The sequence below is a fragment of the Ambystoma mexicanum genome, chromosome 8 (assembly GCF_040938575.1).
Source record: "Ambystoma mexicanum isolate Mex_15411 chromosome 8, UKY_AmexF1_1, whole genome shotgun sequence".
Classification (NCBI taxonomy): domain Eukaryota; kingdom Metazoa; phylum Chordata; class Amphibia; order Caudata; family Ambystomatidae; genus Ambystoma; species Ambystoma mexicanum.
The window spans coordinates 1508552102-1508568124 of record NC_090929.1 but is presented as its reverse complement, the minus strand read 5'-3'; the positions used below and the strand labels follow the sequence as shown (position 1 = coordinate 1508568124).

The 16023-nt window shown below is 46.2% G+C and overlaps 1 protein-coding gene across 1 annotated transcript in view; it reads right to left on the bottom strand.

The window, feature by feature from the left end:
- Positions 1 to 16023, bottom strand: part of PDCD11 (programmed cell death 11) — a 1291633-nt gene that overhangs the window by 1179165 nt on the left and 96445 nt on the right. Inside the window, exon 5 of the mRNA XM_069611704.1 lies at positions 2223 to 2384. Within this exon, the coding sequence (XP_069467805.1) occupies positions 2223 to 2384 (162 nt within the window). The remainder of the gene's footprint in view (positions 1 to 2222; positions 2385 to 16023) is intronic.

The following is a 16023-nucleotide window of genomic DNA, read 5'->3' as shown; positions in this document are numbered from 1 at the left end:
TTCTAGGCCCAGCACACACTATCTTACAATAGGGTGCTAGAGGGGTTACTTAGTATTCCCTTTGTCTAGCTTCTCATGTAACATTTTTATGTTACCCTTTCCTCAATTAATGGCTGGTGGCAGTGGTTTACTTTTAACTACCGTTGTGTGCTTTTAACACGGGCTGCGTTCACAGCTGCAGTAAAGCATCCAAGGGTGCCATTTTTGTCAAAATGTCCCCCCCCCCCCCGTCTTCTTTTTTCGCCATTTCTTTGTGCAAAGGTCCTTCTTGAGATTTGCTCCGAGCGCCAAACCAGGTTTGGTTCCATTGTTCGTTTGTCTTTGGCGGGATTCACGAGTGAAGCCCGCCTCTGGCTCCAGGGTGTCTGGAGGGTGCAGGAAGCGAGGGAGGTGCCCAAAACTCCGTGCTTAGTCTCCTAGGAGACAAAAATGCACTCTTAGGTGATTGGCTGGCTGGCTGTCCGGCAAGGACAGCCACCCTGCTGTGTGATTCACAGCTAGGCTGGAATGAATGGGAGAAACCTGCATAAAAGGCAAGGCTTTTTGGCTTGGAAGGCAGTCGACCACTGGACAAAGGAATCATAACAAGAACTTGGAAGAGACGCCTGCTGCAACTCCTGGACCGTTGGTTTGCCCAGTGAAGCCCTGTTGTGGTGCTAAAGCTCTGAATTCGTTACTACTAGAGAAGCCCTGTAAGGATGACTTCTCCCCTTCAGCTGATGGGACCAATCAACTCCAAAGTAAGCCACCTGGACATCCTCTCGAAGCTGGTTGGAATTCCACTGCAGTTGCTGCTGGAAACCGAAGAGCCAGGGAGTGGAACACCAGATTGTGCGTGTTGCTTTTAAGTTGCCAAGAGCTCCAGGAAGATCCTCCGGACTCCCAGGAAGCAGGACTGACCGAGCCTGAGCCACCTCAACAGAGTGCTGGACCTCAGATGCAAGGAAAGTCCATCTCGACAGCCAAGAGTCTGCTGTATTGCTATTTGCTGAGACGCGAGGAGCTGAAACCGCGAAGTGCCACTGAATAGAAGTTGGGTCCTTCTCTGTCACCAACCGCCCCGTTGCAGGAGTCCTCCAGACGTCCTCCCTCTTGTCCCCACGACAGAGGCCCAGGAACAAAGGCTCTGCAGAGCTGCACAGGAACAGAAGACAGCCAAAGCCCTTTTCGTCTAGCCAAAAGGTACTGCAAAGTCTAAGAGAGCTTAGCTCTTGTTGTGTAACCTCACTTTGTCTCAGTTGAGACTTGTCTTGGTTGCTTCTGTAAAGTTGCTAACATCTTCTTTACCTCACAAGCCTAATCAGCTTGTGGCCCTACTTTGATTCCTTCTTATTCTACAAAGACTTCTAAAACATTGTTCAAGCCTTTGACCTACCTGCAAAAATTGCATCAGCTCACCTTGACTTTTGTCCAATTGACTTTGGTTTGGCCTGGCTCTCTGAATATTTCTTCTTCCCTCGGACTCTATTTAGCCCTCGTTCCAGGAAGGGGTTAACTTACTTTGCATTGGTGGTTACCAAAAGTACTTACCTGCTTCAGAATATTTTTGAGATCTCGTTTTATTCTAATAATATGTTTCTTTGCATTACCCTAACTATTGCCCTAAATGCAACAGTGATATATTAATGTCCACACTGTCCTAGCTATTTAAGTCATCTAAGGGTGTCAGAAGTATCTGTGTGCCATCCCAAATGGGTAACTGCCGATTTAGGGAAACAGTGTGTGTATTTTGGAGTGTATTTGTGTGTTACCATTATATTGCCCCTTCTGAAAAAGGCTTACTCAAACTGACAAATAAATTAATAATTGGTTAATCAAGAAACCTTTGTCTACTTGTCACTGTGAATCTCTAACTCCCCTACAGCTCACATTGACCGCTCTAACCTGTGTATTACAGACTTATACCAAAGGTTGGGTTCCTATTACCAGGTGGTCAGGGTTGTTGTAGTGCACCCAAAGGGTACTGCATACAATGTTGCCTAACAACTAAGAAAGAATGTGCAGTCTTAAGAATGAATGAAGAAATTGAGTGAATGCATCGAGCGTAAAAAACTCAGAAGTCAATACTGTCCAAGCAGTGGGTAAACTTGCTAACTCTAGGGTACACACTAGAACAAGGTCAATGCAGTCACCAGAAAGTATACAAGCTACACTAAAATGAGAGGATAAGGTATAGACAAAAAGGAGACAGCAGAGACAAGAAAACAGAGCTAATATAATACCATGCCAGTTTTCAGGGATTCAGGATTTAGAGCTTTGTTGACGTCCTTGGGGTTCAAAGAGAGTTTGAGACTGTGGAACCCTCCTTTTGTCACGTCCAAACTGCTTACACAACATCTCACCAACATCCCAGGAAAGTAAAGCTCCGATAGGGGTGCCAAATCCTGTAAGAAATGCAAACAATGTGTATGACAAACACAGAAAGTAAAGTGCAACACTTCCTCACAGATGTGCACCAAATTAGTTTTATGGAGATTTTTTTTTTTAAAGCATTTTTGTAGGGCCGAGATATATTAACTGACTTTGTTTACAGAACAACTCATCCATGTTACCCGACCCTCCAAGTGGTAGTATGGCTGAGCAGATAAAGCAACTCTTCAGAAGGCGAGAGATGGTTTAAACATGAAGTAAACACTTTTGATGAACACACAAAAAAGGAATGTCCACAGACTATATCAGTATAAACACATTAAACATTATAAAGTTGTGCTAAGTAACTTCCAAGACCCGAGGTCAAGTGTAGTCCAGGGACACATCACAAAGTAGAAGCTCAGCATCACACAGACACTGATGAGTCCAAGTACTATTTGTTTCCAAATTCTTGTGACAAAGCTCTATTAACTTAGGTTAATTGCACAGCCTTCTCTCTACCTTCCAGGAGTCCCCTCTACTCCTCTGAGCAGTTTGGTGGGGTTTCTGGACCACCACCAGTTCTAAAATTCCATAACTCCGAATCTCTTCTCCTTGCTGGAGCCCCTCTCCATCTCTTAAAGTGGCTTATTTATAGGTCAGGTTCCTTCTGGTGGCTTTTACCGCTTTCTTTAATACAAACCAAAATCAAAGGCTTAAGCTCCTGCACCAATACAAAGGCTGTGAGATTGAGTTATTTATCTGACAAAATATTTACTCCTAGTGCAAACCCCTCTATCCTAAGAGTTCCAAAACAAGGACAGACCAAGCATTCTGGCTTCACTCAAGGAAGTGAAGACTGGTGGGTGAGATACCGTTTCTGCCAAGTGTTCTATGGCCCTGCATTAGATTTGGAACACTGGGTCAACAAAGACATTTTTTTGAATAAAGGAGAGGAGCCAGACAGGGCATTGTCCTGGACCATTATTGTTAATTCTCTATATACATTTATTATTTGGATTTCCACTGACATAATACAGTCTAGGATATTCCTAAAATTAGAGGGGAAATATATCGCCAAAAAAGGCATCTGTACAGAAAGTTGGTACTTCCAACCCCAGGATATTAAATTAGAGGGGAATGCCTCACTAAAATATGTGGTGAATGATTATACAATGCAAAAACGTTGGGAAGACAAATTGGCTAAACCCACTATTATTAGGCATTAGCATATTTTGGACCAGTAGATGTGTCCTGTTCATCTTGATTTGATACCTCTGGCTAGGCATCAAATGATAATGACTAAACTCCGGTTAGATGTTCTGACCTCAATTGAATCCAGATGAGCCAGTCAACGGGCGACTGTCCAGTCCCCCTCCCAGTGTGGCATTGGGTGAGTGGATGACAGAGTACATTTTCATTTCTTTTGCAGGTGGTATTTCGACAAAGAAATGCTACATTCCCCTGCTGAGAAGTTTTAATTGTTCTGGGTAAAGGAGGCAGAAAAGGGCATACTCTCTATGACATCACAAGTGGCACTTCATAAACTAGCTATCTTTGCATTATCTGTGCTAGCAATTAGAGCAAGGTACAAGCAACTTTACTATTTTCACGATGCAGCGTCAGGAGTGATTTGAAACAGATTTGCTATATTGTCAACGTGCATTTACCTTTTTTTTCTACGTTGTACGTCAATAGGTTTGCTTACTGATGTGATCGTATATTGTGTGTTGTTTTTAATGGTGCTTTTATGGAGTGAAACTCTGAATTAAATTTTAAAAAACAGATCATACGGTTTGTCCCAATAGACACCCTGTTAAGATGGTGTGACGGGGCCCGCTTTCATGCCCCGTCAGCTGGCAATGTTAGCAGAGTCCACGCATAGGAAAAGAATGTTGCACAATGCCGAAAAAGCCATAACAGGTGTGGCATCACTAAAATGAATGCAGCTCCAGCAGACAGTGTCTTCTGCAGCCCTCAGAGAGAAACACCCACTAAACCAACAGTGAATAAATGTATAAAGGCCTCCACAAAGTTCTTCCTAAGGACTATGATAACCCGCCAGGGATCAGCCATCTATTGAATGCCTTACAAAAAGGCCTTACAAACAAGGGCCATCGGTCCCTTATGGACAGCCCCATTGTTCCCGTCAAATACACAACCAGTAGCTTGCAGAAAGGGGACAGGGCTTACAAGCCCTTATCAGTACTCACCAAGCCCTCCCATAGATACGCACCCTCAACAATGCAGGTAGGTGATGGGATTAAGTCCAATCCTGGGAAGAGTGGGGTATTTAAGTATGTGCGAGTGGTTTAGCGTGGGTTAATTGGGTGAGGACAGGGGATGACGGAGGACGGCTAAGAGATCAGAGGAAGCAGGAGTGCAGAGGCTATTGGAGAGAGGTGGGGGTCTGTGGAGTGTTTGTGTGCGAGAGGGTTGAGAGTAGAGTGGGAGTAGCAGAGTGGTAGCAGTGGGAAGTGGAGATAGCAGGAGTACAGGAGTAGTGAGTGAGGAAAAGGTAGTAAAGTAGTGGTAGTGGACATGAAGGATGCGTTTGGAAGAGGAATAGACGGTAAAGTGGTAGTTGGTAGTAGTGAGCGTCAATAACCGAGTAGGGATAGCAGTAGAGGGAAAGTAGGAGAGACAGGGAGAATAGGAGTCGTGGTAGCAGCAGAGAGATTATAACATAAGAATAGCAACAGTCAAGGAGTATATTGGGAAGGAGGAGGAAAGGAATGACTGAGGTGTTCAGATGGATTTCTAGAAACCCAATCACGGTAAACACTGATAGCAGTCAAGGCTATTCTCAGGAGTGTGAGAGTGGGGTCAGGGGTCCACAAGGAGTCCACACAATCAATGAATTAAGACAGTAATGTAAACAAAAATACAATATTTATTCTAGGCCTCAAAATACACACTAAAAAATTAAACAAGCCGGTCATACCATTGCCCAATACTTCTATAATAAATATATATCCATTCAATATAGGTTCTTAAAATGCATCCAGAAGTGATACTCCTTACCTTCAGCAGTCCAATCCCCAAGAAGAATGGGTTTTGTGCCCATTACTCACAGGAGCCACAATGCTTCTCCTAGAATGGATCTGTAGCAGGTAAGTTACATCTGTTGGTGATTGTTCAAAAGACCAGATTGTGACAGGGCCAAAGTTGTGGCCCGGTCAAGGTTGGGGGGCAGAGGAGGGGAGAGGTCAGGGGAGGGGGGAGCCCAGCCAAACCCAACATGGGTGCCTGAATGCAGGCAGGCCCCATACAAACTCTCCGCGACCAGTATAGCGGAAGGTCAGGTACAAGAAAGTGTGAAAGGAGTGAGCGTGACAGTGGGCGAAAGAAGGCCCCATTCATTACTCTGCGAGACTACTAAGTGGGGTAGGAGAGGAAAAGTTAAAAGATCCTTAGTCAGGTAGCCAACGATTAGGGAAAACACATGAAGCGCAAGACGGTTACGAAGCCTAGTGCTAACATCTGGGTTAGGGAGGCAGTCACAAGGCAGAGGTAGACCTGAGAGAGAGGGTTGGCCCTTGCACCAAATATCCCAAGCCCTGCTAGGCCCAGAAACCTTTGCCACAAGAGATACGGCTATCCAACCTGCAAAGGATTTTAATAAACACCCGTGGACTTGCTATTGGATTCAGCGTGGTTCTTTGTGGCGGGCCACCCTGTGACAAGATGCAACAAAGTTATTACGTTAGTAAAACGGGTTCTCATCTTTCAGATGGAACAACCCAGGTTCGACGACCAAACGGCAGTGGAATGGAATGTGAGGGGAAAAAAAAAGACTTGTTCTCAATGTTATCCTATGGAGGAATGGGAGTGTGAGAGGGGGCATATGCTTTGCGTTTACTTACAACCCCGTCAAAAAGTCAGAACAGGTTAAATAACAAAAGCACAGCATAAATATTGAAGGTCAATGGAAACTATGGAGGGAAAGTTGCCTAAAGAGAAATCTTTCCTAACAGGAGATAAGAGGATATATTAACAGAAATACGTGAGAGTAGAGAAGAGGAGAAGTCAAATAAAAGGGTGCAGGTGGAAAGGCGCAGTGAGAGACCAGAGGGACAATAGTACGGAGGGAGGAGAACATCTTTAAGCCAGTGTAGTAAAGGGACAGGTAAGAATGTGTGTAAGAGATGAGAAAGTGACAACAGGTGAAAGAAGGCACCATCCCAAAGTACCTTGAATACTAAGCAAGCTAAGTCAGTTGCCACTGTACCTGTTGCACATAAAGGTTTCCTTAGGGCCCAGTAGCCATGGCCTTTGGCCTTGCCCGCTGTCCATGTTACACCAACAGAAAACTCTTTTGGGCCCAAGAGTCCACGGTCATTTGTGGTTTAAAAAATGAAAATACTTTTCGGCGTGGCTAGGAGCCGGAGCGCGAAGCATGGCTCCCTGTTGGCTCCTGGACCGAGTCCGGCAACTACTCGAAATGCGGCAGCATCTGTGCCCAGAATCAAGGCATACTTTCCCAAATTCCGGTGAATGTGTCAGGAGTCGGCGGACGAAGCGGCTTCCAGCTCTCCTCAGCAGGATCAGGGCTCTGCGACCGAGGCCTCACCTGCTGTAGGTCATACCAAAATGGCGGTTGATCCCAGCAGCGAGACGCAAGGACCGAAGACCAGTGAGGACCTCTGGATGATCGGGCCCCTCCCCCCCCTGGCACAACCAAATCTGCGATTCCCCTGGCACAAGCGAATCTGCGTTTCCCCTGACACAACCAAAGCACACAATGAGGCATCATGCGCTCTTCACCTGAAACTTGCCGTCACGATCCCCTGGCGCTGAACGAGGGTGGAACTAAGCCCGGGTCGGAGGGTTGTCGCCTAAAGGACTCACTCTCAAAAAAAACGGCTAAGGTTGGTTGCTGGGGCTAGTTCTAGTGGCCCCAAGGCACACGAGCAATGCTCAGGTGCTTGTTATTACACTATTGGTTTGGGGCGGGGCACAGAAGGGAGAAAGGGTCGGTGGGAGGTTGAGAGAGCCCAAATTGTTAGCAACATAAGTTACGAATCACTACCCATTTAGCGCTTTAGATCAGCTTAGCGGACACCCGCTGGGGAGAAAAATGTCCATAGGGAACACACCCAGCCTCCAACTAACCACTATGGCTAGTGACCCTGTTAGGGAGCGGATTATGTTGTCTGTGTTAAGAGGGATTTCTGAACTCTGACCAGGTGGGCAGAGGTTCAGAAGGCCAGCCTAGTTTCTTGGAACAGGGTAACCTTCTGGACAGGCCAGACCAATCAAGGTAGCATTCGCAGCGGTCAAGACTGTCTCAGGAGGGGGGAGGGTGATCGAGAGCCCCCAATAAGTACATACAGTAAATGACACTACAAATTACTCTGTCAGGTGTATATATCAAAAATACATATACATTTATTAAAGGCCTTTTAAAATCATACACAAAGCAAATCTCAGCAGTAATAACTAAACCAACACAACACTACTATTAAACATATATACAGTCAATGGCCTAAAGAAATAGTACACAGTAAGGGTCCACAACCTGTAATGAAAGGGAGCATATAGAGTGCAATTATCGTTCAGGCAGTCCTTCACTATTCAAACCCCAACTGAGAAGCAGTCCAATCCCTAACATGAGTGGAGCATTGTGCTCAAAAGCACTTTCGTTGCTGGTGCACGCGATCGTGCGGTTGAGTCAAAACGGGGTCCCTTGCAGGGGCTGCAGTGACTCAGGAAGGTGGGTGAGGCAGTGCAGAATAAGTTCTCACTATTCAAGGAGGATCTCCCCAAGAGGGCAGAACAGGATCCAAAAGTTGGGAATAGTTCGGTAGCATAGGCTACCTCGATAAAGAAGCGTGGCCCTCAGGGGACACTTGTGCGTAAAAATGGATGGATGCGGCAGGGGCCACCGCCAAGGGTTGCAAGTACTCACTGACCCTCTGCGCACTCCGGACCAAACTTCGGCAGTCTAGTCCACTTCGGACGCAGGTTCAAATCCTGCAGTTGCGCAGCTCTACGGCTTTCAGGGGTTGTGTTCCAGGAATGATTCTGTGGCAGGACAGTTGTGATTTCTCCGCTCTTGGTGAAGTAATCAGACCAGTTCCACTGCAGCAAGTATGAGGGCACAAGGGGGCACAAAAGCAAAGCACCCACGAAGTTAATCACCACAGCTGGGCGACACAGGGACCGCGTATGCTCGGGTTCAGGCGTACTCTCCTAATTCCAGACCTAGGAATGCTAGGTGTACGAAACTCGGCGGGAGAGTGCCTTATACCCAGAGATTACAGTCTCCAAATGCTCAAGTATCAACTCGAGACAGCAGCGTTTCCAGGGCAAAGGTCCTGTGCAAGCTGGTCAGATCACTGGGCAGTCCAGGAACACTTCCGAGAAGGCTCACAGGTTTTAAGTTGGAGGTGCCGAGAACAGTTAGTCCCACTATTCCAATGGGTCAAAGCACCTTTGCAGACCTAGGTTCGATCAGAAACAGGGGGTCCAACGGGACGACAGCGGGCTCAGGGTGCTAAACCTTCCTGAGGGTCACCAGCGGTTCCTCGGCTCTGCTTCTTGGTTTCAGGATGCTTGGCTCCCATCCCAAATTCGGTGTGAACTCAAGGGATTGACCTGGAATGGGTGTAAGATGCCTTCTCTTATCCAGAATCTCCTTCGTGCCAAAACAAAGAGGACCCAATGAGAGATCTGTTCGAAATACAGTCATTCCCAGCACACCAGACATCCTGGCACCCAGGATGTGTATTGGAACTAGACAGTTCAGCCCACATCCTGGAGGCGCGCACGCACACAAGGCATGCAGAAGCCTGTGAAAGCTTCGGTTTGCGCGGGGGTCTGCATGACCAAATAAGGAATTTCCAGGGTCTGCTCGACCTGGGGTAGGCAAAGGTACAAAATGGCCCAAGGAGAGAACAAAGGACCTCATGGCATGGCCATTTTAGGCACTGGCCACTGTAATGGGCCAAACGCGGTATGGACCATAGAAAAGGGTTAATACATAAGTAACATCTGCCACCAGCTCTGTCAAAGGCACATTTATGCATCTGCTGAAAAATCAAGAGGGTGGCTAGGGCCTTAAAAATGAAAGGTAGACCCTAGCGCACTGTACTGCAAGGTACTTTGTGCACTGATAAAATGTTGCTAAAGAATAGCAACAAAGTGAAAGACTAAGGGAAACAAAGTCTCCCGGTACTGACTATCTTAAGGGCATGGTTTCCCCATAACAAAATGAGCAAAAGCCCAGCGGAGTTCAGCAGAAGGCTGGGATCCACTGGAAAAAGTCAGGCTAGAATTGTCAGACAACAGCAAAAAGTTGGGGGGGGGTCACAACTGAAGGAAAAATTACACACAAATGGAAATCTTTCCTAACATGGAACGTCCAAGGCCTCAATTTCCTGGGGAAGCACAAGTCAGTTACACGTGAGCTAGCGGAACTGGCGGCTGACATTGTCTGTCTCCAGGAAACACATCTTCTCGCCCTATACGAAAAGGGAGTGAAATCCAACAGGTTCCCTAAAAGCTTTTTTTTTTTTTTAAGGGAACCCCAATTCCTTTTTGGGGAAGAGAAAAGAGGGGTGGCAATACTTTTCCAGCGAGAACATGCTGAAGGTACAGGGGGACCCCATGGGAAGGTACATCCTGGTTAAAGGGTACCTATATGAGCAGCCGCTCACGTTTTCATCGATTTATTGCCCAATCAGCACACAAATCTGATTCCTAAACACAATCACCTCCGACATAGTGGCGTTCACGGAGGGCCATCTCATGATAGATGGAGCCTTCAACCGAGTCCCGTACCCAGACAACGATAAAACACTAAAACCCACAAATGAGGACCATGGAAGGGCAGTGGGATTCGCTGAATTCCTCAGGGAAGCGGAGAGTGTAGACACCAGGAGATTATTTAACGAGAAGGCACACGAATACACGTTCTACTCGCATGTTCTTAAGGGCCTTCCATGCTTGGTGCAAGTGGATATTCTGCACAGGATTATCTCAGATCACGCACCAGTTCCCGTTGGCATATGGGTGACGGGCTTCCCTGGCCATACCCTGAAACCGTGGAAATTACAAGATTACCTGCTGCAGGACCCAGTAATTAGGAAAGACAATGCCAGCGCTCTATGCAACTACTTTAAAGAAAACCTACTAGAAGGGTACCCCCTCCCAGTGGTTTGGGAAGCCATGAAAGCAGTGATGAGAGGGGAACTAATAGTGAAAGCAGCTGCCCGCAAAAGGCTGGGGTGAGCGCGCAATCGCAGTTGGAAAAGAGGGTAACTGATATGGAAAAAATACATAAAAGCACCCAATCCGACAAATCGGGATACCTGAGAAAGGCTAAATCTAAACTAGAAATGTACCTAGCTGACAAATAAGCCCGAGCCCTGGCATACACAAAACAATTCTTCTACACGAATAGCAATAAGCTAAACCGACTCTTGGCATAGAAGCTACAAAATATACACTCCCGGAATAATATGGAGCGCTCTGGGCAACCGAAGGGGGACAAGTTAGAGGCAATGACAGACCACCACAGGGGAGTAATAACTGTGGACCCCATCAAAGTCACTGGGAAACAGCAATATCTGGCATCAGCTCCCCAGAGAGAAACCTAGGAGGAATTAACTACCCCCTTAGAAGTCCCTATAATGCTTGAGGCAATTGCGGAGGAGATTGCCTCTCTAAAAAACGCAGTCCCAGGTCCAGATGGGTTCACCACTCGATTCTATAAAACATTCTCCAACACTCTAGCCCAACGCCTGGTCACCCTATTCAACTCCATCCCAGAATCTGGCTGCATAACACTGACAATGGAGGATTCCCTACTGTAATGATCCAAAAAACGGGTAAAGACCCAGAGCTCTGCAGCTCATATAGACCAATCACATTAATGAATAACGGCGAAGATTTTCTGAAAGGTCTTAGCAACTTGGCTAGCGAGGATCTTACCTAAGCTGATTCATGCAGACCAATCAGGGTTCATCCCAGGCCACACCAGACATGACATTGGGCGCATCCTTAAACTCATTGAATATGCCAACAGAGATGGAATGGAATTGGCCGTCATATCACTAGCTGCACATAAAGCGCTTGACTTACTAGACTGAAGCTATGTGGGTAAAACTCTGGCACACTTCGGCTTTGGCCCTACATTTACAAAATGGACCTTGGCTAACTAACACTGGCCAAGCGTGACCCTCAGAGTGAACGGTCTGCGCTCACAAAGTACGGGAGGGGGCCCTATCTTCACCCTGTCAATGGAGCCGTTCGCTGCCAGGATTTGCTTTAATCCAATCATTCAGGGGTTGCGGGTTGGAGGCGAGGATTACAAAATATCACTGTATGCAGATGACATGCTGCTCTCCACCACACATTTGGACTCCTCTCTAGGGGAACTGTGGCGCGAGATACAGAGGTTTGGCAAAGCGTCAGGCTTCAAGGTAAACTTCTCAAAATCCAGCACCTTAGGGGTAAACGTCTCCAGCAGATGGAGGGAAACGCTGTTAGGCAAGATTGTGTGCAGTACCCTTTGGGAGACTACAGCAACCTCGTCCTCCTGGCAATAGGTAACCCAACCTTTCGTACAAGTCTGTACTACACAGGTTGGTAGTGTGGCTGAGCAGCCAGGCTTATCTCAAGAGGGGTCAATGTGAGCAGTAGGGTTTTAACACAGAGATTCACAGTGGCGAGTATTCAAATAAACTCTTAAACTAATAATTGTGTAATCAAAAAACCTTGAGTGTAACAGTCAGTTATATAAGCCTTCTTCAGCAGGGAGCCAAACATGTAACTCTTCAAAATGCACTTCAAAATGCACTCTAGTTTCTCTAATCAGATGATACCCATTGGGGATGACACACAGACACTTCCTACACGCTCAGGTAACTTAAATAACTAGGACACTGTGGACATTGATTTATCACTGGTACATTTAGAGCAATACTGATTTTGTTGCAAAGGTTAGATTGGGGAATAAAACAAAGGTTAACAAATTCATAAACTGGTAAGTACTTTTTGAACCCTCCAATGCAAAGTAAATTAACCCCTTCCTGGTGGAAGTGAAAAGCACAAAGTCAGAGGTAAGGAGAGTCTCTCAGGGAGCCAGGACAGCCAATGTTAGTTGAGCAAAGTCTAGGGTAGCTGAAGATCTTCTTGCAGTTATGTAAAAATCTTGCACAATTTTTTTAGAAAGGTTTGTAGAAATAAGATTCACGTGAAGGGCCACAAGCGGGAGGCTTGCGAGGGGCACAGCTGCAAGCAAAACTGCAATGGCAACCAAGAGAAGTCTCAACTGAGAACAAGTAAGGCTACACAACAAGGAGGTAAGCCCTCTTAACTTTACAGTACCTTTGGTCAGAAGAAATGGTTCCAGCCGGCTTCTGTTCCTGTGTAGCTCTGCATATCCTGTTGTTCCAGGACCTCAGTCATGGGATTCCTGTGTAGCTCTGCATATCCTGTTGTTCCAGGACCTCAGTCATGGGGACAAGAGTGAGGACGTCTGGGGACTCCTGCACTACAACATGACGGTCAGCGGCAGCAATGGGCAAACTTCAATTCAGCGGCACTTTGCGGTTTGAGCTCCACCATTCTATAGCAAATAGCACCACTGCGGTCTCACTGATACCACTCTGGACTTTCCTTGCATCTGGGATCCAGCACTCTGTTGAGGTGGCTCAGGCTTGGTCTGTCCTGCTTCAAGGGAGTCTGTGTTGATCTTCCTGAAACAAAGGTCCGACTTAGAAGCGATGCACTCGGTTTGGTGTTCCTCTCCCCGGCACTTCGGTTCCAGCAGCAGCAGAAGTACAGCCAGCTCTGAGAGGATGGCCAAACGAGTTCACTTGGGGGTTGATTGGTCCCACCAACCCAAGGGGAGAAGTCGTCCTTGCAGGGCTTCTCAAGTCGAAACGGATTCGGAGCTTCAGCACAGCAGCAGGGCTTCACCAGGCAAACCAACAGCAGTGTCCTAGCTATTTAAGTCACCTGAGGGTGTAGGAAGTGTCTGTGCGCCATCCCCAACGGGTATCTGCTTAGAGAAACTAAGAGTGTGATTTGAAGTATATTTTGAAGTGTTACATGTTTTGCTCCCTTCTGAAGAAGGCTTACATAACTGACTGTTAAATTAATAATTGTTTAATCAAGAAACCTTGAGTGTAAGAGTTTATTTGAATAATTGTCATTGTGAATCTCTGTGTAAAAGCCCTAATGCTCACATTGACCCCTCTTGAGATAAGCCTGGCTGTCAGCCACACTACCAACCTGTGTAGAACAGACTTATACCAGAGGTTGGGTTCCTATAGCCAGGAGGACAAGGTTGCTGTAGTCTCCCAAAGAGTACTGCACACAATCTTGCCTAACACGCCCCCCCACCTCTCTTTTAAAGAATGCAAGGAAAGGTTCCATGTCACAGAAGCGGAGAAATTTAGATCTACAACGCAGACACTGGATGTCACAGCATAAAACAAAACTGAAAGGAGGCAGGGAACTCAAAGCTCTAGAGCGCACCCTAATCACGTCTGCCTCCAAGGGGAAGATCTCCACTCTCTACAAGCTTTTAGCCCAGGGGGACTCAGCTAGGAAGGAGAATGCTCAACTGGGAGAGGGACTTGGGCAGAGGATTGGGGGAGGAGGAGTGGAGCCGGATATGGGCCCGTACACACAAGTTCTCGGTGCATCACGAACAGAGAGGGCTCCATAAAAGTATGCTACAGAAGGTATCTTACCCTGGAAATCCTGAACCGGGGCAAACCAGCAATATCATCATCCTGCTGGAGAAGTTGCAGAGCCGTAGGCTCGCCATTTCACTTATGGTGGACATGCCCGAAATCAGACTAGTTTTGGCGGAAGTGCAGGACCTCACCAAACAAATCACGGGACTCACAATCCCTTGGGACCCAAGAATTGTGCTACTAGGTGACACAGGGAACACAGGGGAAGGGGCACTCCCGCTTTCCAGGCACATGTCTCCCTTGATCATCCATCTCCTCACGGCGGCTAAGAACACCATCGCCCGCCATTGGAAATCCCCAGAGGGCCCGGCGATCTCGATGTGGTGGACAAAATGCTGGGGGTCAAAATATACAGCTGTGGTGGGAAGAAAAAAAAAAAAAATACAAAAAAAATCACTTGCCACGTGCAAACAGGGGGAAATTTCACCACACCTGGTCCCCCTTCTTCGATTACACAGAACAGTTCGCGGGAGCGGTACGTAAGCCCTCAACCCTCAGATGGAGCTCGAAACACTAACTTAACTTGGATGCAGGTGGGAGGCGGTTAGCAAAGCCGCCAGAGGATTGACCCTTTAACCAAAAAAAAAAAAAAAAAAAAAAAAAAAAAAAAAATCGCAAGTGATCGCACCCAACCTTAATTTTCTATCACGATCGTAACTTATTGTACACTACTATGCATTAGTTCTCTGTTCTTATTGTTTCTCACTGTTTTTTTTTCCCTTGTTCTGGTTTTGTATTTGAAATTTTATATGCAAATAAAAAGATGTTTGGGACAAAAAAAAAAGAAAATGTCACATTGCAGCAGTACCTGTAAAATGGCCTATAAGAAAAAAAAAATTCTGATGCACGCGGTTATGGTTTATCCTCGGGTTTAACAGAGTTCATACAAAAAAAACCTCAACAAATCTATGGGTAAATGAAGTGGAGTAGGCTGAAAACAGTTTTTTTGATTTCTGAATAACTTTAATTCTTTAAAGAATCTCTCCCAAAATGTCCAGTCTGGGGTCGGGGGCATGACAAACAAAAAAGAAAATATTGTTCAAATCCATCACGCAAGTCAAACGTTATTAGCAATTCAATTATCAGGTTTCCTATGGAATTTGCTGCATACTTTAACTATAGTGCGACTTTCATGACAAATCTATACCTGTAATCATTTTTTTGATGCTTGCATCTGCTTAGAATCACATGCTTGGCCGACATCTAGTGGTTGGTGGAGAGCATTGCATGACTTGTTTTCAAACTTCGAAAAAGGGATGTCGACAGGGTGCGTCTGTAATGCTATCTTTAGTGTGAAGTGTACTGTGCCCATAGTCGTTCATGCATCGAGGTACTCATTGTTTTGTTTTCGACATGAAGTGTAAGAGTACAGGAAGGTAAAGAATGGTGCAAATTGTCCATGTAACTTCGACTACCAACGCGGGGAGGATGGGAAGGCGCATGTTAATCTAAGTAGATACAAGTATCAGAAAGATGATTACACGTATGTAATTTGTGTCTTCATAGGCTTGTGGGTCGGCTTAGAATCACCTGCTTTGCATAGATTAGCAAGCAGCAGGTGGCGAAGGAGGTGGGCTTTTAGAAAGTAAAGAGATGTCTTAACACCACCTGAGAATCATGTGTATCTACGCAGTACCGCTGAGTGAAAATGTGTACTGTACTCCAGGTGGCTGCCTTACAAATGGCCTCTGGGGGCACATTTGCAATAAAAGTGAAAGTGGCACCAGTACCGAGAGTTGAGCGTGCCCTGGGTGTGAAAGGCAATGTTTTATTGGACAACAAACACCGTTGAATGCAATTTGCAATTCACCTTGAAATTGCTGCTTTAGAGACAGGGTCTCCTCTGCTAGCAGCTAGTGAAATGTAAAAGGTATTAATTTTTCTGAAGTGGTTTTGCTTGGTCTACGAACTACATTGCCGCTCTCCTGAAGTGTAAGGAGTGCTCTTTCTCCAGAGTTTC